Source organism: Aethalodelphis obliquidens, unplaced genomic scaffold (assembly GCF_003676395.1).
Source record: "Aethalodelphis obliquidens isolate GAN/ISIS:26980383/991018 unplaced genomic scaffold, ASM367639v1 scaffold11, whole genome shotgun sequence".
In the NCBI taxonomy this organism is placed as follows: Eukaryota; Metazoa; Chordata; class Mammalia; order Artiodactyla; family Delphinidae; genus Aethalodelphis; species Aethalodelphis obliquidens.
Genome location: NW_020837955.1, coordinates 21,641,893 through 21,668,826, shown reverse-complemented (window position 1 = coordinate 21,668,826; position 26,934 = coordinate 21,641,893). Strand labels below are relative to the sequence as shown.

The 26,934-nt window shown below is 47.4% G+C and overlaps 1 protein-coding gene across 1 annotated transcript in view; it reads right to left on the bottom strand.

Annotated features, from left to right (window-relative positions):
* SORCS3 (sortilin related VPS10 domain containing receptor 3) overlaps positions 1–21,764 on the bottom strand; it is a 583,600-nt gene extending 561,836 nt beyond the window's left edge. Inside the window, exon 1 of the mRNA XM_027112540.1 lies at positions 21,101–21,764. Coding sequence (XP_026968341.1) covers positions 21,101–21,727 — 627 coding nt within the window. The 5' untranslated portion in view covers positions 21,728–21,764. The remainder of the gene's footprint in view (positions 1–21,100) is intronic.
* Between the last annotated feature and the right edge of the window lie 5,170 nt (positions 21,765–26,934).

Genomic DNA, 26,934 nt, shown 5'->3' with positions numbered 1-26,934 from the left:
GGGGTTGGAAAAAACAGAAGAGAGCAACAAACTGCAAGTCTCAACACTTGCTCAGATACTGAAGAAGAGAATTCAGCTGTCTGAGGAACAGGGCAATGGGAAGGGCGCTGTTTAATGGTTACAGAATTTCTGCTTGGACAATGAAAAACTTTTGGGAACAGTGGTGATGGTTGCACAACAGCACGGAATGTAACCAAAGCCACTTAAAAATGTTTTAAAGGACAAATGCTCTGTTATAGATATTTTTAAATAAATAAGTAGATAAAATTTAAGGTGAAAAAACAGAACAGAGCTCTCCCCAATTCCCCATCTCCTTAACCAAAGAAAATCCACTATGAGACGCATTTGACCAACACAGAGATAGAAACTATCCTTTAGTAAGAGCCCTTTGCTCTCACCTCACAGGAGTTTTTTGAGGCTCAGGTATGGGTGAGAAAGAAAACAAGCATCTCTGGCCAGGAATGGTGCCAGCCTCCCTCCCCCGAATGCCGGCCCTGAAGGTGGAAAAGTTAGATGAATAGTACAGGCTATGATTTCCAGGGTCCCCATCCCTAAAACACCTTTTCCAAACCATTGCCAATAGAGGTGGAAGATTTTCATTCACCATTAGGAGGTCAAATTTAAAATGCATTTCTCAAAAGAAGACATACACATGGCCAAACGGATACATGAAAAAATGCTCAACATGGCTAATCATCAGAGAAATGCAAATCAGACCCACAATGAGGTACCACCTGTTAGAATGCCTATTAGACATATAAAGACAAGAAATAACGGGTTGTTGGCAAGGATGTGAAGAAAAGAGAAGGCTTGCAACCTACTGCTGGGAATGTAAAATGGTACTACCATTACGGAAAATAGTATGGAAGCTCCTCACAAACATAAAAATAGAACTACCGCATGACCCAGCAATCCCACTTCTGGGTATATATCGTAAAGAAATAAAACCAGGATCTCAGATATCTGCACTCCCATGTTCAGTGCAGCATGATTTGCAATAGCTAAGATACAGAACCAATCTTAATGTCTATCAATGGATGAATGGATAAAGAAAATGTGGCATTTATATATAACAAAATAATTATTCAGCCTTAAAAAAAATAAATCCTGTCATTTGCAGCCTGCAGGACAAGTAAAATAAGGCAGGCAGAGAAAGAAAGACCATATGCTCTCACTTATATGTGAAATCTCACTTATATGTGAGTTGACTTAAAAAGTCAAACTCATAGAAGCAGAGGGTAGAATGGTGGTTGCTGGGGGCTACGAGGTGGGAGAAATGGGGAGATATTGGCCAAAGGGTACAAAGTTTCGGTTATGTAGGAAGAGTAAATTCTGGAGATCTAAGGTACAGCATGGTGAGGACAGTTAATAATACTACAGTGTATACGTGAAATTTGCTAGTAGAATAGATCTTAAATGTTCTCACCACATAAAAACAGTAACTATGTGAAGTTAATTAGCATGATTGTAGTAATCACTTCACTGTGTATACGTATATCAAAATATCACACTGTGTACCTTAAATATGTACCATCTTTGTCGATTATACCTCCATAAAGCTGGAAAAAATCAAATAAAATCAAGGACCTCAGGAAAAGGAACTGAAGAAGTAAAGGACTGCTATCAGAACGTTTTCCCAGACCAGGAAGAGTGAGAAAAGTGGAGGACACTGGGCAGAGGGGAGGATAAGAGCCAGGATGCTCTTCCCTGCATCCCTTTCTTTTCTTATTTCGCTTTAGCAAACACTGGCCCAGTCTCCATGGCTGAGAGCTGACACAGCCTCCAGGGTGTTTTAGATCTCCTACTGACCCTGGAAATTTCATCCTCTACCCAAGTGTTAACCCATGGGTGGCCCTGCTTTAATTGCTAAAATTCACAAGGAACAATGGATCTTACCCAGCTCACAAGGAATTCAGGATAGACTTGCTGGAAGCAGGATAAACTCTCTCTAGGAAAACTGAAACCTGTTTTCAGGAAACCACCTTAGTAATTTAAAACAAGAAGTGGAGCCCCATGAGACAGAGCCACGCAGCAGAAGGACACAAGTGCTTTCGTTTGTTTCAGAGTCACCTGCTATTCTTTAAAGATGCTCATCCCTACCTTCTCACCATCTCCACCCCCTTCAGGGGAAATTTAAATAGGGCTGGATCTGAGATTAAAGAGAAAGGGAAGGCTATTGGTAAGTCTTAGCTTACACCTCTGGCCGTTATGGGATCCTTTCCCACTGTGCAGGGCTCTTCTCTGCTGGAGCGTTTCATGAGTCCCTCCACCCCTAACCCTGGGGAAGGGAAATGGCAGCTTCCTCCTCCCCTTAAAACACACATCTTTGCAGTGGGGAAAACAGCTCTCAGGAAGTAGACCTACTAGGAGGTAGACCAAGCTAGTCTTCAGGATCTCTTATCACCTGATAATTATTCCCCATTTCCAAGCACACACCATGTCAAGCATTTCAAATTCCCCAAATCCTCACAACAGCTGTGCAAAATAAGGATTATAATCCTGGCTTTATAAAAGAGAAAGCTGGGTTTCAGAAAAGTAACTTGCCCAAGGAAGAGCTGGTCAGTGGTGGAGCTAAGAAGTCTGGTCCATCTACCCAAGCACTACTCTGCCACCTAAAGCACCCCAGCTTCTGTCTCTCCACAAGTCATCTAATTTATTCATTCTGCCCAAGGCTCCCTACTGGGAGAAAAAGCTCTAGACTGCATTAAGAACTTAATGGAAAACTAAAGAACATCAAGGTGTTACCAAAGAGCACTGGACTAGAAGTCAGAGAGATGGACATTGGTGTGGGCCCTTCCACTATCTTGGTGAATTTAAGCATTCCATAGTCTCTCTTGGCCATATTTTTCAAATCTGGAGAAGGATGTGGTTAGATCATTATGTGTTCTTTGCAGCTCTAAAAATACTGTCTCTGAATTATTTATATTTTAAGAGGATCTTGGAGAGAACAATGTTTAACCCGAAGGAATGACTCTTGAATTGTGAAGTTTCTGCTCCCCGCCCCCGCAAAAAAAAATTGAGCACAGAATCCTTTCTGCTGCCCCTCAAAATCACAGCACAAGAATGAGCAACTTTTCCTATGATTTGGTAACAACAGCATTCCCTTACACATGTCTGGAAATGTATAGTTTGTGATGCCCTTTCAAATATATGATTTCATTTTGATCCTTGCAACTAATATACAGATGAGAAAACGTGAAGCTCAGATGTTGACTGATTTGGACCCTTTCATAAAGCTGATAGATGATGATGTGGAGGCTGACCTTCCAGTTTCAGTTTAGTCACAACCAAAAGGGATGCTCCCACGTGTACCTTGCTCTTGGATTCAGAGTCCTCTTGCAGCATGAGCCCGTTCATACGACCACTAAGCTATCATCATCATCATCCCCAATAATCTCTTTTGAGGCCATAACAGACACTAAGTAACAGCTGTTGAAATATCTAATAAAGGATGCTAGTACTGTTTCAACACACACACCTGAAAACCTGCCAACTCCATCAACAGGTCAAATCAGCTCTGCTTAGAGGTGTGTGCACATAATACTCACGTGTGCACACGCATGACCTCCCTACTATTTACTCTCCTGATCTCAGCTCATGAAAAAGGCCCACTGATGAGTCCTTTTCTCCCAGACAATTCTTTCAGCATTCCTCAGTCTGGACTACAAAGAGGCTTGGCGGAGGCAGGGGACTGTCAAGGAACCACAGTGCTTCTCTACTGCCTGCCTGTGTTCAGTTACAGGGTGTGACAATGGTGTTTCACACAATATTATCAACTCTGCCTCCTAACTCCATTTCTTTAAAAATTCATAAGTATGCACAAAAGAAAACACAAAACAAAACCAGAAGAGGGAAAAGGCAATCTTGAAATCTATTTGACTGCAGAATAGTATGTTCCTGCAGGCATAGGAGGTATTAATAATTCAACAAAACATTACAGTAATTACTATACTTTGCAAAATCACAACAGTGCACTTTCGCACAACTCCTACCAGCCTCCCTGAAACTGCCATTAATAAATAAAACACAATTCCCTATATTAAATTTGTTGTTTAAAAGCTAAATATTTTATCAGCACTAATGTATTTTAAATACTCAGTCAAGACCAAGAAAATCCCTTACCCCACATTTCTCCCCCCTTTAAGTGAAATCCCATCTTCCCCGCTAGAGCAGAAATTGACTTCAGCTCTACCAAGAATACACTGAGTGTTAGGGCTTGAAGGCCCTCGTGGAAGGATCTGAGGACCACTCAGCTCGAACACTCTGCTGGAATCTGATCAGGCTGTTGGAAAGAGAATGAGAAGGGAGAAGGAAAAAGAGTGGAAGATTAATTCTTTTGGACCATGAATCTGACCTACTTCATTCGGCTCCAGGAAAAGAAGCCATGAATTGTAAAGAGAGGTGAGTGGCAGGAAACCACCAAAGACAGACTTAAGTATAGCCCTGAGCATGTATGAGGTTAATGATCTTGAAATATAAGCGAGCCTCCCTTTACACTGTAGTCATGGTCCCACAAATCTGCTACATCCAGTCTATCAAATTCTGTTGCTTTTATCTGCTGTATCAGCTTTTGCTGCAAAAGTGCTGCAGAACAAACCACTCGAATCTCAATCATTTACTGTCACCACAACAATCATTTGTTCTCATAAGTATACAGGGCAGCTGTGGGTTGGCTGCTCACAGCTGGGCTCGGTTGGGCAGTTCCGCTGCCCATGGCTGGGCTGGGCTGGGCTGATCTAGGCTGGGCTGGGCTGGGAGTGGCTACATACAACTTGTCTCTAGTTCTCTACCCAGGACCAGTGGGCTACCCTGGGCATGTTTTTCTCGTGGCTACTACAGAGCTGCAAGCCAGCATGTAGGTACACAATGCCTTCTGATAACTAAGCTTAGAAGTGGCACTCCTGCTATTGGGCAAAACAAGTCACAAGGCCAAACCCAAGGTAGGAGATGGGGACGAATGCCCCACCCAGAGAGAAAGGGCACTACAAAAGCCCAATCTAAGGGAGTTAGAGAGGGGAGTGAAGGACTATACAGAGAAGGCAACAACACAACCAAGCACGCCTGCTGAACAGCTCTTCAGTGGGCTCCTCCTCACCACCTACACTGCCACCACCCAAGCCACCATCCTCTTTAGCCATGGCAACACTCTGGTCTCCTAGAACCCAACCTTTTCTCCCTCCAAACCACAGGCTGGTCAAATTTAATTATATGACTCTCCGACTTTAAACTTTCCCAAGGCTTACCCCTTTGCTCATAGGACAAAGAATAAACTCCATCCCAGGGGCCCATATGGCCCTGCTTGGTCTAACCCATGCCTGCCTGTCTAGCTTCATCTCTCACCAGCCCCTAGCCACAAACCCTCTGCTCCAGCCACTCTGTCCTTCTTTCTGTCCCTTTCCGAAACCTTGCTTCCCTCATGCCACAGAAGCTGTGTGCCCTGAACGCTCTGCCCATTCCTCTTCACCTAATTGACCTTGCTCCTCTGCCTCTGCCTCTCTGCCCTCTCCAAGTTGATGTCGCTGGTGTAACCTTTGAGAGTATCACGAACCTCTCCTTCAGAGCGCACCATTGTGTACTCTGAGCCCAGCAGCACCTGGCACATAGACGGCACCCCACAAATACCTGTTGAATATCCGATGACATTTTTTAAAGCTATTTTAAATTTTTTAAATAAAAGGTAGCCAAGACTACCTCACCTGGTTGAGTTATATATTAAAGGTATTCAGGTAAAGGTCTATGGCAAATTGCTCCAGAGAGCATTTATTTAATCTCCCACACTGTACTGCTGATTTTGAATAAATCTGGTTTTAATGAATGAGGTTCCCTTAGAGGGTTAGGCCTCACCAACGGGAACAAAGCCACGGTGTCCCATGCTAGGCATATCCTTTCCCCACCCTCATCAGTCCCCTGAGGGGGAAGACACAATCATCCAAAAACAGCATGTGATGCAAAACCAGCAAGTCCTCTAAGAACTTCCAAGACCCAAGGGTAATTTTTTTGACCTTAGATTTCTATGTCCACATGAACCACCAAACCTATGTGAGACCAAAATAAATTTTAGACATGTCAACAATGAAAATAAAAAGTATCACTCAAGCACTGGGTGACCGTATAATGTACCATCTAAGGCAGGATCTTTTGAGAGTTAAAAGGAACCTAGCAATATTTATGTCAGGACACAGGAATAAGCCAGGACATTACCCTGCACTCTCTGAAAAAGAATACTTGAGGATCTACCACAGAAAAATGAAACTCAGCCCAAAAGAGCGGAATGGAATCCCAGAAACAGAGGCACTAATCCAGGGGTAAAATAAATAGAAATATCAAGATGACAATAGGGAAGCAGGCCTAGAAGGAAATCAGTACAAATTAGAATATCCACTAAAAATACAATCAAGAAGCTGGCCTATCTTAGTGCTATGATGAAAAAAACAGAAGTCTGTCTTCCTGTGAGGAAGACAAAATAATTAGGAACTCAAGGAAAAACAAAAGCAGACCAAGAAAAATAGTCCAAACTAACAGGGCAGAATTCTGAGCAACGGTCAGAGCATCAAATAATCGATTTGACCTCAAAGCTCAGAACACTTCTCATCAAGTGACACGGATTTAGTCGTGAGGATTACATCTATTTCTAATCACGCTACTGGATTTTTTTGTAGATAATAAAACAACCATAATATTGTAAACATTTTATTAGTTTCCATTTACTGTGGTCTTGATTACATTCAATGTATTTCCTAAGAATGCTCAAATTCAGCACGTATTTTACGTGATCTCACATTGTTCTTTGCAATATGAGTCTAATAATGTGATTTCCACACACAAGACTATAAGCTTTCTGGGTATCCAGTCGGCATCACAGGCCTCACCAATAGGAACGAAGCCATGGTGCACTCTTTTGCACATCCTGCATCACTAGGCATATAGTAGATGCTCCTCAAACACTTCACATTGTCTGAAAGGAATAAGGCAGAGCAATCAATACAGGGCAAGTCCTGAAACAAACGTTGTTGTTTTTTTTAAACATCAAATTACACTCCCATCTGAGACTTTTATTATATCAGATGTGACTTGAAATAAATTGTACATCATGCCTGGAATAAGAATCTCGAGTTTTCTAACACCACGGTCTGTGGGCTAACGATAGTGTTTCATTTGTGCTGGGAGAAGGCAAAAGAAACACGTGGTCTCAAATCTGCCATGGAAGGACCTCCAGCTACTCAAGGAATAAAGGAGAAGTAATGTGAACTAATACCGTGAGTTCATATCGCCCCCTGCTCATATGGCTCCGTTCACAGCGCTTTGAAAAGCACTCTTTTCAAAAGGCTGACAGGTGCAGTAGCTCATTATTTAACTGTGACATAAGGGGAGCAAATAGAATTGTCCCCATTTCACACGTAAAGAAATGACTGACGTAATACCTTATCTAGCTTGTGGTGAGATGGGCCTGAATCGAAAGTTGCATAAGTGACGCTTTCATTTTATAGGTAAGGAAACTGAACCCCAGAAAATCCAAATAACTTAATTAGCATCACACTAAGCAAACAAACTGCTGAATGAATGAATGAATGAATGAAAGTAAGTACATCTGCATTGGATAAGACCAAATTTATACGTGCTTGAAAAAAGCATTCTCCAGTATTTTTTAATCATAGTTCTAGACCCTTTCCTTACTAATGAGCCCATTAAAATTTTTTTTACTCACAGACATAATAAGCTACTATACCTGGAAGAGTCTTCTTTCTCTTACACCTAAGAAACATGTGACTTGCTGAAGAGAGTGAATGTAAACCAGGAGGCCATCTAGACATCCCAACTCCCAGGCCAATATTCTTTCCAACCTCTCGTGATGCCCCTCACTAAGGATATCTCAGAAGGGAAGGAACCAACTGTAAGCTCAGCTGCTTCCTGCCAAAACCTTGACAAAGTCTAAGAAAAAAAGAATCACACCTTATTCTTAGGTGAGAGACTGTCCGTCAGCAGGTAGAGGTCCAAATTTGAGGGAGACGATGTATTGTGAAGACCAAGCACATGCCCTGGGATGGGAAGGAGCTCTTTAGCTCTGAGAAATGACAGTGAAAACTAATTTGGGTGTGTGTTCCCTCCTCAAAGCCCCAATGCCATATTCGTGCCACTCAATATAACCTGAGCTCCTTCCTTCTGGAAGGTGCCAACCCAAAAGGAAGACCCTCTCACAACTGGGGTCAGTGACTCCATTTTCCTCTCTATACCCAGCATGTACCATGGTAAGGCCTGATGCAGAATTTTTAAAGAGATGAGGGAAATTCCTGATTTGGTGTGATGGATAATTTTATGTGTTAACTTCACTGTGCCACGGAGTGTCCAGAAATTTGGTCAAACATTATACTAAGTGTGTCTGTGAAGGTGTTTCTGGATGAGTTTAACATATGAATTGGTAGACTAAGCAAAGCAGATTGCCCTCCCAATGTGGGTGGACCTCATTCAACCCACTGAAGGCCTGAACAGAACACAAAGGAAGAGTAAGAAGTTATTCTTTCTCTCTGTCTGTCTTTAAGTTGGTTGGTTGAATCCCCGGACATGGAACTTCACTTACTGGAGGGCCAACTGTAAAGTCATACACAGATTTTTGACTGTGTGGAGGGCCATGTCCCTAACCCCACATTGTTGAAGGGTCAAGTGTAGTTTAGTTGGTAGGTGATCCCAGGTGATACTGACTGTGGGGTAGAGAAAGGAGATAGGGATGGGAAGGTAGCCAATAAAGTAAGCAAGTTACCACCTTAGGCAACTGGGGCTTAATCCCACTGGTGGCTCTGGGAGATGGTGTAGAAAACAAGCTTCAGAGTTACCCGCCCCCCCCAAAGGGCAAGGGAGCTGGGGTATTTATCCACCAGCTTCCAACAGTCATTGTCGAGTGGTTGCTCCCTACTCCTTGATGGAAATCAATTCCCTAATGCTTCCAGCCTGCACCTGTGTAATCGAAGAAAGCCCCAGTGGGCACACAGTCCCTGGTGCTGGTGGTTAGAAGTCAGGCCAGATTGCAGACAGATGGCAAGTGCAGAGGGCATGTGGGCAGGGTACCAACATATCCACTACAAAAGGACAGACACTCAACCTACCCCATTTCCTGCCTAGACGATAATGAGAACTAACATTTTTTAACCAGTGTAATAGCCTACTATGCTAACCCCTTCAGAGTATTATCTGTAAGATTCACAGCATCCCAGTACTATTCTCATTTTACAGCCAGTGAAACTAAGGCTCAGAGACTTGTTTGAAATCACTGTTGCTTGGGGGCCTTCCCATATCAGAAAAAAAATGTCTCAGTTTTGAGAAATCTTCCAGTGAAAAGTTTGCTTTCAAGCACAGATAACACTGAAAGCAACACAGTTATATGAGCAACTCTTTTGCCTCTAAAGATTCTTTCCTCTACCTGCCTCCACCCTGGTAAACAAGCTTCTCTGTATCTCCAGTACCATGGCCTCAAAACTCTTACCGTAACGAGTTCCCCCAGTACGTGTAATCACATTCAGATATGGCAGCTTGAGCAACTGAAAAAAATGTTCAACTCCGTAATTGTTCTCCGTCTCCCACTGAGAACAGATTTTAAAAGGAAAAAGTTCATTTCTTACGCAGCAGTGTACCCTTTAACCTGATTCTACCCATCTGGAAGAGAAACTGCTTACCTCACATAGATGCCAAAAAGGCTTAGAGATGACCGAGTCAGGTACACGGGACCTGGGAACGGGTGAGAGGCCATTGTGATGTCCCAGGGATGCAGACCCTAGGCCTGGAGGCAGCAAGAAGCAGCCAGATTCTTCCCCATTCCCAAGACACGCATTCTTTACCCAGGCAGTTTTAAGTATTTAAGAAAGTACTTATGTCATTCAACTCAATAAGCTCATATTAACTGACCACGATGCCCAAGAAACGGAGGGAGCCCAAAGGCAGAAAGTGCAGAAGAGATGGAAGACCCAAGCCTGAGCATCACTTCTGGCTGCATTTACGTCTGGAGTCTTAGTTGAGTCATTTATGGGTTGAATGGACAGCAGAACGGCTGTATTTGTACAAAACATCCATTTCCTTTTTTCTGCGGGAAGGGGCTGAGTGATCAGTCCCCCAGGACTCAACTGCACGGTTGCTAATCAATTGTTCATCTATGGGTCACCGGACCAGCCCTCACACAATGAACCTGCAGGCTACTACCGCTCTTCTCCACTCCCTTGGAACAATTCCTCATGCAGTATTTGTTTCATTATTTCATCCTATTTATTTTCACTTCTTTCCCAGGGCAACACTCCCTCTAGTGTCTGTGTAGGGATCTCAGGTTCCACTCGAAGTGCACAGGGTGCAGGCAAAAAGGGTACAGGCAGGTACAAACCTGTACCTCGATGGTCGTGGATTATTACAAAATATTCATGGGTTTGGCCAATATGATAATTCTGGGAAAGAGGCTGCAGATATTATGCAGAGAGCTCCAGCCACGGATATGCCCATTTCATGCCAGGCACAAAGCAGAGGTAGGAGATGGAAAGGAGAAACAAACCTTGAACACCAAGGTCCATCCCATGACTTGGATGAAATGAGTCTTTGGCACTCCAGGCTTTTCTTGTCCACCAGTCCCAGCAGCCCTGTGTTCTCCTATTTTCTATGAAAGCCACACATTTCACTCACTTCCTTCAAGAAGTCTTCCATGATTAGCTGTGAGGTGTAATCATGGGTGCCCAAGCCAAGAGAAGCTACTCTTCATCTTTCTGGATGCCTTTCTCAAAACTCCACTCAATAAAAGCCCTGAAAAAACGTTCCACTTATTAGCTGTCTGTTAGTATAATCGTTAACCTGACTCTAAGCACCTGCTTCTAACCATTTCTATTACAAATTCTGAGTATGAGTTTCAAGCAGCCAGGTCCCCAGCCACTCACACTTCCCTCTTTCACTGTTTCCCTTAGCATGACACAGAAGGCAGACACACAAAGACTCGTCTGAGTCAGGACATGCACTATGGGAGGTGGCTGAAATGAGCATCTCACTGAGAACTGGGTTGTAGCCAAGGGCTTTGCGATCAGCTCATTGGGAAACTTGGGGCAAGTACCTCCTTCCTCTGCTTCTGTGTTTCCATCTGCAAATGAAGAGAAAACCCCTTCTAATATAAGAATAACAACTAAACTAACTAAAATATCTGGAGGACTAACTACAGGTCAGGCATTTCTTTTAAACACTTTGCTATGTACAATATCTTATTTAAACATTAAAATAGCCCAGTGTGAGAGGTACTATTATTATCACTCCCTTTTGTAGATGAAAAACTAGACAAGAGAGGGTGACAACTTGCCCAATGTCACACAGCTATTAAGAGACAGAGGCAGACAACCCAATTTAAAAATGGGCAGAAAAAAAAAAAATGGGCGGGATAACTGAATAGACATTTCTCCAAAGAAGACAGGCAGATGGCCAATGGGCACATGAGAAGATGCTCAACATCACTAATCATCAGGGAAATGCAAATCAAAAACACAATGAGGTATCACCTCACACCTGTCAGAGTGGCTGTCATCAAAAAGACAACAAATACTACACTGTTGCTGGGAATGTAAATTGGTGCAGCCACCGTGGAAAACAATATGGAGCTTCCTCAAAAAACTAAAAATAGAACTATCATATGACCCAGAAATCTCACTCCTGGGTATATATCCAAAAAAACCCAAAACACTAATTCGAAAAGATACATGCACCCCAATGTTCACAGCAGCATTATTTATAATTGCTAAGACATGGAAGCAACCTAAGTGTCCATCAACAGATGAGTGGATAAAGAAGATGTGGTATATATACATATATACATACACAATGAAATATTACTCAGCCATAAAGAAGAATGAAATTTTGCCATTTGCAGGCAACATGGATGGACTTAGAGGGTATTATGCTAGGTGAAGTAAGTCAGAGAAAGACAAATGGTGTATGACATCACTTACATGTGGAATCTAAAAATATATAACAAATTAGTAAATATAACAAAAAAGAAGCAGACTCACAGATACAGAGAACAAACTAGTGGCTCCCAGTGGGGAGAGGGAAGTGGGGAGGGGCAATATAGGGAGAGCGGAGTAAGAGGTACAAACTATTAGGTATAAAATAAGCTACAAGGATATACTGTTCAACACAGGGAAGGTAGCCAATATTTTATAATAACTATTAATGGAGGATAACCTTTAAAAACTGTGAATCACAATATTGTATAGCTGTAACCTATATAATACTGTACAGCAACTGTATTTCAATTTTTTTAAGACTAAATTAAACTTAAAAAAGAGAGAGAGAGAGAGAGAGAGGGAAGGAGAGAGAGAGAGACAGAGGCAGGATTCAAACCCAGGCATCCAGCCCCAGAATCCTTGCTCCTGTTTACTGTATGGCTTTGTTTCTTGTTCCCAGTCTACCTCTGTTCCTAATATATCCTGAAGAGGATGGCATTCATGATGAAAACCCTCCACAAGTATGAACTCACACAAGTCATACAATCATACCCAGGGCAAATAACCTACAACCTAACAAGATCCTTGATGACCCTATATAACTATGTTCAACGTTTCCCCTAAACTAGGTTCTCTTCCAGCACAGGCCAAGTACCAGGCCCCTGCGTAGCAATGGGCACAGATTTGCTCACCAACAGTCCTAAAAGGCTAGCTCCGGGTCCTCTCACCCCAACCCAGTAGGAATGGTTTCCTCTGCTCCGCAGCAAGGAGTTCATAGCAGAAAACTATCTGTGCAATCCTGAAGTTCTCAGACTCCATTACTTTTTGGAAATTTACTATAGTATGTTTATTAGCATACTATAAAGAACAGCATTTCCATAAATAATTTTTTTTTTTTTTACCGGTACGCGGGCCTCTCACTGTTGTGGCCTCTGCCGTTGCGGAGCACAGGCTCCGGACGCGCAGGCTCAGCGGCCATGGCTCACAGGCCCAGCCGCTCCGCGGCATGTGGGATCTTCCTGAACCGGGACACGAACCCGTGTCCCCTGCATCAGCAGGCGGACTCTCAACCACTGCGCCACCAGGGAAGCCCTCCTTAAATAATTAAAACCAAACTGCACTGATCAAAACAAATGAGCGAAAATGTTCCTGATGATGCAACCAGGCTTGGTTCACTCACTGACTCAACAAGGTGACTCACAAAAGGCCCCCATTAACAACAGTTAGTAAGACACAGATTGTACATATAAGCAGCTGGTACTTACTGTCTGCAGCCACTGTGTGGGTAGTCAGGATGGCCATAGGACACAGTCAGGAAACAGGAGGGAGGAACCTATTCCTAAGCCTCTCTGGCTAGCCTTGTGAATACTCATACTAGGCCTCACTCTATCCTACCTATAAAATGGGCAGCACCCTACCTCACTGGAATGAAAATGAGTCCTCTTAGAAGGAAAATGGTCTGTAAAAGCAAGGAGAAAGGAGAAAACCAGGAGTGCATAGGGGATGGCTACAGAGAGAAAGACCAGGAGAGAGTCCACACTACAGGGTACGATGCTTCTGTCTGAGCCTCATGCCCTTCATCTCTATGCTGAATGATGTGATGAAAACAATTCCCAAGTGCACTTCCAGCCTTGACGTTCTGTCGGTCTAAGATGCTTATAGCATCTCCCACAGTGATCCCCTCTCCTCTGAGCTCATAGCCTGAAACGACCACTTAACAATTAACCACACATCACCCCGTGATATCTGTCTTGTTGTCATGTGTTATTTAACTTACAGAAGAGCAGCCTTATACCCAAAGCATATTAGAAGGACCTTGAGGCAAATGCTGTCTTATCCTTCTTTGTCTCGCCCTCCATCACAGCCCTACCAACCCCATAGTCCCCAAAACACTGCCACACACATAGTGAACACTTGGCAAATGGCTGAATATCTTATGTGAGTCCATGTGATCTCTGAGGCACATGAGGAAGAAGCCAGGATTGTTGACTCGTCCCTATTTCCATCCTCTTACTAAGTGGGGTAGAGATGCCGCTACATCTTATGTTAAAAGTTGTATATAAAATAATAAGCCAGGTGTTTAAACTCAGTGCTATGAAGAGACAGTGTCAGCCATCCTCCCCGGGCAGCTAGGGCACTGTCCAGTTCCCAGGGTCAGCTCAGCAAGTATGTACTGAGCTACGTGCCAAGCACCGGGCCACAGGTCACAAGGCACCCATGAGAAAAGCAGAACTCACAGCAGGTGTGGGGGTGAGATGCTGGTGTAAGCATTTTATCCCTCATCCCTCACCTTCAAAACACTCATAAAATAACCAAGTGCAAACTAAACATAATCAAATGTGTGGTACAGGCTGTAAATTCTATAAACAGTTAGAAGAAAGAAAAATAAATGCTTCTAAGAAAGGTTCTATAGAGAAGCATGTTTGAATCTTAAACTGAGCCATGAGTAATGGGTGCATCTCAGTAGAGGACGAGGGGTATCCTGAGCGGAGGAGACCTTAAGAGCAAAGGCTTGAGTCAAGAAGGGGTCTGGGACAACGAAGGGGCTGCCTTGGCTAGAGTGAAGGGGCCCATCAGGGAACAGTCAGATGCAGAGTTGGAGAAGCAGACCCAGGACATACGCAGTGAAGAGCCTTGAATGGCAGGCTAAAGGATTCTGGAGTTTAATTCAAGAGGCTAAAGGTACTCAAGTGAGAACGAAGACGTCCTGGGTGAAATGCTCCTGATTATAGGACCTGTCAAGTTATGAACAACCTGAGAAAGGAATCTTCGCTATCCCAAGGGACAAGGGTTTTCAATCCCTCCATAGCCTCTGCTCCATGAGACTTGGGACTCACTCATTCACCAACTTGGTCAAACACAGTTGAGTTTCTCTACTGCGTGTAAAGCAGAGCTCTCTCATCTCCACTCTCTGCCAACAAAGTCAGAGCAGCATCCAGACCCTTCTCTCAGTAACCCACCACAAGAGGGGGATGACCGTGGTTAGCTGAAGGCCATCCATCCCATAGTGCCACTGCTGCTTACCCAAAGTGGCCCACCAGGCACTGGCATGCTACACTTTCCACCTCCAACTTCACAAGACCTCTTTTCCCCCAAACTTGCTGAAAATTCATCCTTTGACATTTCCTCCTCATACGGAAGAGTCTCAAGCCAGCCAAGAGGCCAAAGGAAGCAGGAAATCAACAGGCGAGTCCAGCCCCCAGGCCTTGGTGTACCTGGCCTTGGATAAACCCTCCAGACACACCCTCCTGTTTCAGCCATCCAGCTTCGTCACACCTCTCTGCTCCCTAGAGGACGATCACCCGGTTCCAAAGTGTCCCCAGTTACAGGAGGATTTACACAGCCGAGGAAAGAGCAGTTCTCCCTTCTGCCCCCGCTCCCTCCTCAGCCTTCCTGCCACACAACTCCCTTCCCTTAAATACAACACAATCTGAGAAGCCACTTCCCGCGTTCCTTCTCTGCCAACTACAAAGCGAGTTCCAACCGCTGCATTTCTGCCATCATTAAATTGGGCCTCCCAATTAAGGAGTTTGCAACTTCTGCTTACCTTGGAAATCACTGCAGGATCTGAGAAGCAAATCACTCCCTGTAACCAGGCCATCAGAGAAAAGGCAGAGCAGACAAACAGCCGGCGTGCGGCCCCTCCACTCACCACCCCCGGCCTACGGTGACCAGGGGCAGTTACTGCTGTTATGTCCCCTGCATTTCCCAGCTACATCTCCACTGAGGTGGCTCCCCTTGTGATATTAATTAAAAACAGATTCTTTTTGGCAAACCCCTGAAGAACAGCTTCTGTGGCAGGCTTTTTTTTTTTTTTTTAACATCTTTATTGGAGTATAACTGCTTTACAAGGGTGTGTTAGTTTCTGCTTTATAACAAAGTGAATCAGTTATACATATACATATATCCCCATATCTCCCCCCTCTTGCGTCTCCCTCCCACACTCCCTATCCCACCCCTCTAGGTGGTCACAAAGCACCGAGCTGATCTCCCTGCACTATGCGGCTGCTTCCCACTAGCTGTCTATTTTACATTTGGTAGTGTATATATGTCCATGCCACTCTCTCACTTCATCCCAGCTTCGTCCCTTCCCCCTCCCTGTGTGCTCAAGTCCATTCTCTACGTCTGTGTTGTTATTCCTGTCCTGCCCCTAGGTTCTTCAGAACCTTTTTTTTTTTTAGATTCCATATATATGTGGTAGCATACGGTATTTGTTTTTCTCTTTCTGACTTCACTCTGTATGACAGACTCTAGGTCCATCCACCTCACTACAAATAACTCAATTTCGTTTCTTTTTATGGCTAATATTCCATTGTATACATGTGCCACATCTTCTTTATCCATTCATCTGTTGATGGACACTTAGGTTGCTTCCATGTCCTGGCTACTGTAGATAGAGCTGCAATGAACATTGTGGTACATGACTCTTTTTGAATTATGGTTTTCTCTGGGTATATATCCAGTAGTGGGATTACTGGGTCGTATGGTAGTTCTATTTTTAGTTTTTTAAGGAACCTCCATACTGTTTTCCATAGTGGCTGTATCAATTCGCATTCCCACCAGCAGTGCAAGAGGGTTCCCTTTTCTCCACACCCTCTCCAGCATTTATTGTTTGTAGATTTTTTGATGATGGCCATTCTGACTGGTGTGAGGTGATTCCTCATTGTAGTTTTGATTTGCATTTCTCTAATGATTAGTGATGTTGAGCATCCTTTCATGTGTTTGTTGGCAGTCTGTATATCTTCTTTGGAGAAATGTCTATTTAGGTCTTCTCCCCATTTCTGGATCGGGTTGTTTGTTTTTTTGATATGGAGCTTGTGGCAGGCTTCTTTATTAAGCCTCTGAGAAGGCAAAATGCATTAAGACATTGTGACACGGGGACTGAGAGCGGGGACGAGGTTAGACAACCCAGCCAAAAGCTATTTGAAAAATCTGTTTGGGAGCCACAATTAGATGCTCCAGTGAGTGAAACACAATTAATCTGATCAAATCTGTCACTATTTTGCACATTAAGAGTAAATATTTTAGAACACCGTCCAGCTGAATTAGTTACGGGTATGAAATCGTGCCTGGGAGAGTCTGTGCGTTCCCCCTGCTAGCAGGGTAAGGATGCCGGGTTATCAGCATCTCCCTGTTTCTCTTCACCAAGGTGCAGAGTTGGGCACATGAATTGAATATTATCTGGCAAGTCCTTCCCACCAGACACACTGCAGGGGTAGCAGCCTGCAAATCGCTGTCTCTGGGAATGAGCTGCAGGAAAGGCATCAGGGATCAATCTACGGGAGGGTGCAGCACTCTCACCTCAGCACCAGAACAGGGGATCCCCATCAAGGCTTACAATGCCGAGGGGGCCCAGAAAGTGGGCTGTTGTCTTCACAGCTTTCCACTCTCCAGAGCCATTTGCCAACTCACTGACCAAGCAAGGAGGCGCCTTTCTTCTTTTGAAGGAGAAGAGCAGAATGATGTGTTTTTCTGTGTCCCTGTCAACCACAGGGTCTGGACTCCCTTTGGGTGTTTGTGAAACACTCTCTAGCCCATCAATCACCAGGATCTCAGCTGGAGACAACCAGAGAGAAAGGCAAATCGCTCTTCCAGAATATAGGCTCCAATCAGCCCCGGTGGCCCAATGGATAAGGCAGAGTACAGGATCCAAACTCAAGCCCACTCACCTCTCCCCCGAAACACGTGGCAGGGCAAGAAAGGTCAGAGGGGGACACAGACTCCATCCCCTCCTGGCTCAAGCCTGCTGGGCGCCTCCCCCATTGCCCTCCAAGCTATCCCACCCCACTCCTGGGACCAAAGTGAATATGTGACTCAAGCCTAGAATGAGACTCTCAGCCCCTGGGCACATGCAGGGCACATAGTGTGGGGTGGAGGTGCCTCCCTTGCATGTCCACTTCCTTATGGCTGAACGCAAACGGCCAGAGTGGAGTTCAATTTTCCATTATACGGGGTAACTGGAAACTCTCCCCAAAAAGGACCTCACGCCAGGAATGAGGTCCACCAGAGGCACTTGGAGGGAGAGCGGGAAGCCTCACAATGTGTTAACAATTAAACTGGTGGCCTTCCCAGAGAAGGACATGTTTAACACCCTTTATGTCAGAAGGGAAGATGGAATTCTCTTTTCATGTCAAAAGAGCTTGGTGCAAGGACCCATGTTCTCTGCCTTGGGGACATCTCCAACCACTTTGAAACCAACGATAAAGGGAACTTCCAGAAGGAACATCATCTGCATCACTCCTCACCCTGGCTTTATTTTTATTTACTTATTAATCTTTTGCAGTACGCGGACCTCTCACTGTTGTGGCCTCTCCCATTGCAGAGCACAGGCTCTGGACGCGCAGGCTCAGCGGCCATGGCTCACGGGCCCAGCCGCTCGGCGGCATGTGGGATCCTCCCGGACCGGGGCACGAACCCGTGTCCCCTGCATCGGCAGGCGGACTCTCAACCACTGCGCCACCAGGGAAGCCCCCTGGCTTTATTTTAACAGCGCCTTCTTTTGCTGTCCTCAGGAAAGGAGGAGGGGAGAAAGAAACCAACTGGGTAATGTTGCAGAAACTGGTTTCCTAGCTCCTCCCCCAGGGTTGTTTCCTTAAAGTCTCTTAAAGGCAGGCCCATGTTAACCTGTTTCCTTGTCTTCCTCAGAGCAGCACAGACGTACACTCAAAGAAGCCCTTCTCGCTGGAATTGCCTGTGAAGCATCATCAAAAGAGGCAGGTCCAGCCCAAAAGCTAAAGAGGCAGTAACTCTCTGGACCAGAGAGAGTAGACACCACGGGGTCCCTGCACTCACCTGTGCTGCCTTGTCCTTTGCTTGGACAGTAAGACTGGCCGTAAGCACAACCAATGAATCCCTGAGGAGCTATTAATGAACTGCCCAAATCGTATCACTGTCACTAAGGACCCCAAGGCCAACTGATCCACTCCTCAGGCCCTCTGCACCCCCTCTTAACTGAAGAGCCATTTCCCTGGGGGGTATCGGGCTAAACTTGCCCACTCACTTCCTCTGCTGTATAACTGCCTTGAAGATGGGCAGAGAAAGCCATGCACATTTAATTAGTACTTGCAGAAAGCACTCTTTAACTTCCCATCTTCGGGGAATTTGTCAACACACGAAAATGAACCTTAAAATAAAAGCAGAAACATAAAAAAACTCTTTAGACAGAGTGAATTTATATTGTCCAAATGTGGCAGTGTTAAAATCACAGATATGTGAAGATATCACCTCCTCCTTCTCCTAGGGGTACATTTACTTCCACACATCCTGTCCATCCTCCTCGTGGAGTAAGAACACGAACAAAATAACACACATACACACAATTCCTCACTATCAAACTAAAAGGAAGTTGAGAATCACAATCCCTGCGGTCAGAGAATTCTCTCTCTCTCTCTCTCTCTCCCTCTCTCCCCCCCTCCCCCCCTCCCCCCCCCCCCCCCCCCGCCCACACACACAGTCCTTCCGGGACTTGTAAGTCCTCAATCACCCATCCCTCCAAATGCACAGGTTGCCCACCGCCCAAGTCCAGAGCTGTCCACTGCGAAGCTACGGGGGGCCTTCCCTGGAGGCAGGCAGAGTCAGCCACCACGCTGCTGGTAAGCTGCGCTGCCCAAATGCTTCCAACCCAGGCTGGGCTGCCTGCGTGGTGCTGTGTGTCAGTAAGAACCAGGAAATCTGTGCTCGGTATTGCTGATGTGCTGCTCTCTGCGGACTTCTGGCTTTCCTGTTATTCACCACTCACCCCCGTGACACCCCCCAGGCCCTGTTAAAATAAGGCCAAAATTTCCCAGGGAAATCTTTAATGTCAGTCATGAAGAGAAATATAAAGGGAGCGGGGGCTGCGCTTTCCCATCAAATGAGTTCCCCAAAGCTGCCAGTATAGACATCTGTCATCCTCCAGACTCTGCCCAGTGCCGGGCTCTGATCTGATCCTCAGAGCCAGAGATGAGGAAAGGATTTTTGCAGGACTGGCTGAAGTGGGGGCCGAGGAAGGCAGGGGAGTAGAGTAAATCGTCGGAGGCCGTCCCCTCTCTTCCCCGAGGGCCATCCCCCGCGGATCCTGGGCTGGACTGCACGCGCTGGCTGCCAGCTGGGGGCTAGGGTGGGGAGCTCCTCCGGCCCGAGCTGCGGGCTGCGCAGACGGTACTCTGCGCCCGGTGCCTGGCCGCGGGCGCCGGAGCCGCCGGCGTGGACTCCAGGGCGCCACCTCTCGAACAGCAGCTTCCAGGTTAACCTGGCAGCGGAGAGAGAGGCGTGGAGAGGTGCACAGAAAGCACCTGGACCCAACTCGGCGAGTTTGTCGTTGCAGGACTCAGCGGCCGGGTCAAGTATTTTGCTCAGCGACTTACGTGTGCTTGTGCATGCGTGAGAACGAGGGGTGCAGGATGGGTGTTGAATTTCACTTCACACTTTAAACTTTTTTTTCTGCCCCTCCTATGGCTTTTCGGGGCAGCTGCCTGGGTTTTTTATTCTTTTTTATTCTTAACATCTTTATTGGAATATAACTGCTTTACAGTGTTGTGTTAGTTTCTCCTGTATAACTAACAAAGTGAATCAGCTGTATGCTGCCTGGGTTTTGAAGGGGGAATCAGTGTTGCCTGAAGGCCCAGCCTCCCCTAAGGCTGGAAGAAAGTGCGCCTGGAGCCCGAGGCAGCATCCTAGCCCGGCGGGCAGGAGTACCAGAGTCCGAGTGGCCTCAGCCTCCTGGCTTTCCTTCGCGTGATTGGAGGGGAAAGGGGGGAAGCCCGCGCAGTCACAGAAACCCGTCAGTCTATCCAGCGGTTCTTTCCCCAAATCAATGTGTCCTCACCCAAGAATTCACACACACCCACGACAGGAAAACTGACTCTCCAAGCCAAGTACCAGAGAAAGTGGGCACTGATCCCGTAAAGGACCTCTTCTTCCTCTCCCCTCCGGGCGGCCCCAATCCTAGGCTCTCCGGTAAACAAAAGCACAGGCTGTCTTACAACAAACTCCACTAACCTGTTGGGGGTGTGGGGAGAGAGGGATGAACCAGTCTGCCTAAAAGTCGAGAAGCCCCCCTGCCCCTGCCTCCACCTAGACCAAGAGCAACTATCTGCCCATCGTTCCCGCCCCCCGCCCCATTTTCCCTCGCTTTCGGCAGAGAGATCCGCCGCCGGGTGGGTACTCACGCTGCTGTTGTGTCCCGACCAGTGCACCATGGCTTGGTTGTGGGCCGAGTCCCCGGTCAGCGCGAACGAGGTGCTGGGTAGCCGGAGCTCTTCGGCCGCCGACCCCCCGGCCCGTGGTGCCTTCACCTCCTCCCGGAGACCCTTGGCCAGAGACCGGCTTCCTTTGGAACCATCGGCTAAGACAGTAGCCTGGGTGTCTCCGCGTTCCAGGGCACTGGGGGACTGCGCCCGGCGACTCCTCCTTGTACCGCCAGGCTTGCCAGGAGCCGAGATGCCCCGTCCCCACTGCGCGCCTGCCGGCAACAGCCCTCCGGCTTCTCCCTGCTTCTTTCTGCCGCTGCCTCCGCCTGGCTGGGGCAGTGGCTCTGGTCCCGGCCGGCGCCCCAGTGCGGCGCCTCTCCGTACACTCGCCAGCTCCTCCGGCCACTGGCTTGCCACTGCCCGCAGCGAGAGAGGAGGCAGCGCCGGGGACCGCGAAGCCAGAGCCGCGAGGCGCCCAGGACCGCCCGTTGCGTCCCAAGTGATCTCAGCGCCGGCCAGGACCCACGTCGACAGGAGCAGGAGCCCGGTCCGGGCGAAGGGCGCCCGGGGCCAGCCTGCGGGGCGCTCCGTGCGCGCCGCCTCCATCCCGCTGCGGCTGCCGCGGCTCGGGCTGCCGAGTGTGTGGCGCCCGCCCGAGGTGCGGGTCGGCGTGGGGGGTGTGCAGGCGCCGGTAAGCAAGCAAGCGAGTGTGTGTCGGGGGAGAGCGGAGGGGGCGGCCGGGAAGGAGGTGGCTCGGCCTGGTGCGCCTTGCGGGTCCTCTCCACTCTTCCTTCCCGGCTCTTGATGGCTTGCTGTCTCCTCCACGGGGCGATTCCAAAACCCGAGAAAAATTAAGAAATGCCCCTTCGGTGCTTTTTTTTTTTTTTCTTAAAACAAGATTCCCGCAAAATCTTTCCCACCGAGCTCCTCCAGAAATTTTTTTAGAAGTATTCAAAGGGAATACGAAAATCCTCTTTTAAAATATGAAAATGAAGCCCAATCCAGGAGGAGTGGCTGGCGACGGACCCCAATCCAGGGTCTCTCTAAAACCCAGCCTCCAGCCTGCTCCCAGCGAAGAGTTAGGAGCCGCTTCTGGCCGCGTTTAGGGGGTTACCGTCCGGGCCTTTTGTGGGGGTGGGAGATGGCGCGCAGGGACGGTTGGGGGGCCTCGAGGGAGGAGGAGGAGGGTTAAATGTTTTCAGCGCCAACTCTTCGGGTTGGGGAGCCAAAGGGGAGCCCGGAGCCTTCGCGCAGGAACGCAGTTGGCGGAAGGCGAGCGCGGGATGGACTGGGGGACTCCACTCCCAGGTCCCTGGCCTGTCCCTTCCGCACCCCGCCACCCACCGCGTGCCTCCGCCCGGTGCGGGGGCTCGGGGAGTGCATGCGTGCGCGTGCGTGAGGGGGGGCGAGGGGTGCGCCCGAGGCTGGCGGGCCAGCGGGCGCCCAGGGTGGGGGTACCTGGCTAAGCCAAGGGTGCCTGGGTGTGCGGGGGCGCGCAGCTCTGTGCGTGCGCGTTTGCACACGCGTATGTGTGCGTGTTAGTGTGAACGACGGGATGTGAGGCAGGGAGGGGTGCGCTCGGGCTGTGGGCGAGCATGGATCAGGCACGGGCTGTGTTTGCATTTCCAGGAACCTGCGAGTCGTCTGAAAAGCAAGATTGAGAGCGAGGCCAGGCAGGCGGTTCTGCACAGCCCGCTCCTCCTGGCGCCCCGCGCACCCATAGTCCCCCAGCGCTAGCGGACGTAACCGGATTGTTCCCGGAGCCTCCCGAGGGGCTAGAGGATAGAACTAGGAGGCGCCGGCCCCGGAGCTGAGGAAAGAGAGTAGCCGAGAGGGGTCTCTCCCACCGGGAGGATCTAGCCCCCATCTTTCGCCTGCGATTTTGAGGTTGCTCCCTCATCTCCTTAGATTAATCTCTGAAAGGGCTCAGTTCGTTCAAAGTGTCAGGCTGCCACTTGAAGGTCCCCGGCCCAGCGCCACGCAGGCCTGATGAACAGTTCGCACTGTGCCCTGCTGCAGAAGCGGAGCCAGAGTGCGTGGAACTCAGCCTGGGCTGGGACCGTTCGTGCCCATAGGAAAAGGAAAACTTTGGGTGAGCTGGAGAGAGGAAGCTAAACCCAAAGACAGCCTCGAGATGCAGTTTACAGGCCCCCCCCCCCCCCCCCCCCGGCAAGGAGGACAAGCAAGTAGTGCAGCTGCCGCCGCTGCCACCGCGGAGCTCCCGGGATTCCTAGGGGTTGAAAAGGCCTAGGCGCGTGGAGCTGGAGTAGGCACTGCTAAGAAAGGAGTAGGTTGGAGGAAGGGAGCTTGGAGAGAGTGAAGGCCTCCTCTTCTGGATTAGACAGAAGAGTTCCCTTGTGGGAGATGGTTAAAGCAGAGGGAGAGGGAGGGAAATGCAAGGAGAGGGAAGAAAAGAAAGGTGGAGCGAAGGTTTAAGGCGGGGCGGGGTGAGGGGCAAAGGGGGAGCTAGAGAAAGAGAAAAGGGAGCGGGAGACCAGCCGGGAGATAATGGAGTGGTGGAGAGAAGGCGAGATATTGGTGCAAAAAGAAAGGGGAGAGCAAAGAAGAGGCAAACGAGCGCCAGGGGAGGGCCAAGAGGGATGCGGGAAGCAGAGAAGGTGCCTGGGAATCTGAGCCTGCCAAGGAGGTAGACCACCTGCGGTTCCCAGGAGCCCCACCCTCGTGAACTTGCTTTTCCACTCGCCCGGAGAAAAGTTCCAGCGCTGAAGGCTGAGGTGGGCGCGGGATCAGACGCTAGAAGGGAGCTGGCCATCCGCGGGTTCCCAGCGCCCCTGCCGGGGAAGGCCCGGCGCTGCAGCCCAAGCCGAAGCTCGGGGCTTGGGGAGGGATGCGAAGCCTCCACTCGGCTTGGGCTCTGAGCAGAGCTGGTAGATGCCAGAGTATAAGGTCTGGGTCTGGACCCTTAGGCAGGGCTCCCGGACGGGAGGCTCATACAGCCGGGGAAGGTACGGCCTCCTAAGCCCCAAGCCCACAGTGGAGGTATGGTGTCCAAGCTCCCTGCAGACCCCCAGAGGGCAGTTGTCTGCAAGAGCAAGGCTGGGGTCTCCCTTCTCTCTCTCCCACTTGCAGGAAGCCCTACCCAGACAGAGCTCACGGAAAGGTCAGATCCTAGAGATGGACTTATGGATATGTGGCTATAAAATATTTGTCTGGGGAAAAAATGGATGAAAGACTCTAGGTGCAACATTTTCACGTAGTTTCCTGCACCAGTTCCCCCTCTTAGCTTTTTCCATCCATTAGCACATCCTCCTGCTATCTTCAGTCTCGATTTTCTGCAATCTGACATCTGTCTTCAGGTGACTCATCAAAGGCCTGTCCCAACAAACACCACCAGTGGCTCCCTGAGACAGTGGGCCCAACAGCTTCTGCCTCCTGCATTTGTAAACGTGTTCCATTTGGAAAGATCTCCCTTGGTCTACATGTCATCAGGGTCTCCTGGGTTCTCCCTGACCATCCTTAGTCAAGTTCACCAGCCTCTCTTCTTTCTTCCACATCCTAAATTCGGAGCCCCAACCTCTGTGCAATCCTCTGTGCCTGGCTCTCATCCTACCTTCTCTCCATGAGTAAACCCCATGTTCTCACCCGTTTCTGTGCTGCTTCAACTATCACCTCTTGCTGGTGACTCCTCAATCTACAACCCCACTGTGTCCTCTCTTGTGAGCTTCACATCCGAATTCCCCATTGCATATCCCTGTTGAAAGCCATCCGCATCCAGTTCTAAAAACCATCCTCCAACACCTCAGTTAGGCAGACTAGACATTTAACATGCAACCTTTAGTCCTCCCTCTTTTAATCCCCACATCCAGGAAAATCAGTGTCAAGTCCTATTTAAAAAGCGTTTTTACCTGTCCTCTCCTGTCTATTCCCAGCGTCACTGCCTTACAACTGACCCTCATCATCTCTGGTCTAGGGCTTTGCTATAGATGCCTATCTTCAGTTCTTTGCTTCACCAAGCCGACCTCCCCATTGTCCACCTGCGCTGTCCAGTAGAAATATAATGTGAGCCACGTAGGTAATTTAAAATAGTCTAGTAGCCTTATTTTAAAAAGTAAAAAGAAACTAATGAAATCAATGTTCATAATATACTTTACGGAACTGAATATATCCAAAATATTTTCATTTCAACTTGTAATCGACATAAAAATTGAAGTATTTTTACATATTTTTGTACTAAGTCTTCAAAATCCAGTGTGTATTTTACACTTACAGCGCATCTCAGTTCGGACTAGCTACATTTCAAGTGCTCAATAAGGTGGCTAATGGCTATTGCTTTAGACAGTACAGCTCCACACTGTTGGCAGAAAGAGCCCTTTAAACACAAGGAAGATTATGTCATGGATTGCCCTCCTCAAAACTCTTCATTACCAACTATCGTCCATGAACTCCAAACTTTTCAGAATGGTGTCCAAGATTCCATGCACTCTCACCTCCATGAACTTGCTTACTGTATTTCTTAAGCCTGTAATCTGTCCTCCGACACAATTTCCATTCTGGTCTGATTTAAATGCCAGCTCTTCCAAGAGTCCTGCCCCCACTATCCCATAGTACCTGACACTGTATCTATTATTATCACCACCACGGTCGTCATCATCCTCATTATCATCATCACCAAATTCTTTGTCTTCCTGCTCTAAGATGGGAGCTGTCCAATATTGATTTAGAATTTAAAAGACAGGGCTAGGGTTAGCATGGGCTCCCATTTCCTTTGCTGGCATAATGCCTACTTCAACTGGGAAAGGCAGGTTGAGAGCTAAGATTAGCCTTCACCCAGTCCCAGTGGGAGAACAAAGAAGGCCTTACTGAGAATGCATTTTCCCTCTGGGTTTCTATGCCTGTTACAAACAACTGGAGAAAAATGTCACCTTAATATGGCTTCTTTCAGTTTTTATTTTTTTTAACCATCACAGTGAAATAATGCTTGGGGAAACTTTACTTTTTCTCCCTGATATCACGAACACACGTGTGCACGTGCACACACACTCTTCCAATCCGTAATAATCTAATAGATATCTTGCCATCAGTACCCATAGCCGGCACGTACAGGGAAGCATTCCAATTACGCCTGTTTCTCATATTTTATAACATGTTCAGCAGTCGTATGAGGCTCTAAAGACAAATTCCTCCTAAAACTTAGAGCCAGGAAAAACTTGGATTTCTCCTGTGAAGCTGACATCCTATCTTAAAGACTTTCTTAAAACTGGCTGTGTCTTCTCACGTTGTCTTGACAGTCAAGCTGAGTACCACATTCACTTGCTGTAACAGTCTTCAGAAGAAGATCTTTACCCTCTGCTCCCCTTTTACTAAATACTGTTTGTTTTTCTTGTTTGATACTCTTTAGTCATACTATGTCTGTGCATTGTTGATAAACCACTTCATATCCTTTTTAGAACTAAATAGGAAATTAATGAATTGATTAACATCAAAACAACAGTCCACATTGTAACTCTCTCAATTTCTACAGAGGCAAATGATTATAAAACAAAACCTGAAATGCAGACAAAAGCAGTTAGAAGACCACTGAAATCAGGACTTCCTACTACTGTGTGTTCATGAAAGCAAGAAGTGTCCATTTGCTGAATGCTGTATCAGCACCTGGCCCAGTCTCTGGCACAGCACTGACCCTCAATAAATGCGCAATCAAAGATGAAACAGGTGAATGTAAATAATACTACTTCTGCTGCAACTGCTAATCATCTGTTCTTTTTAACATACGTGCACTTTCTAGAGAAGCAAAAGCTCTAATATTTGATTGATGCTGTTCCCTACCACAGGTGACCATCTGCCCAGCAGTC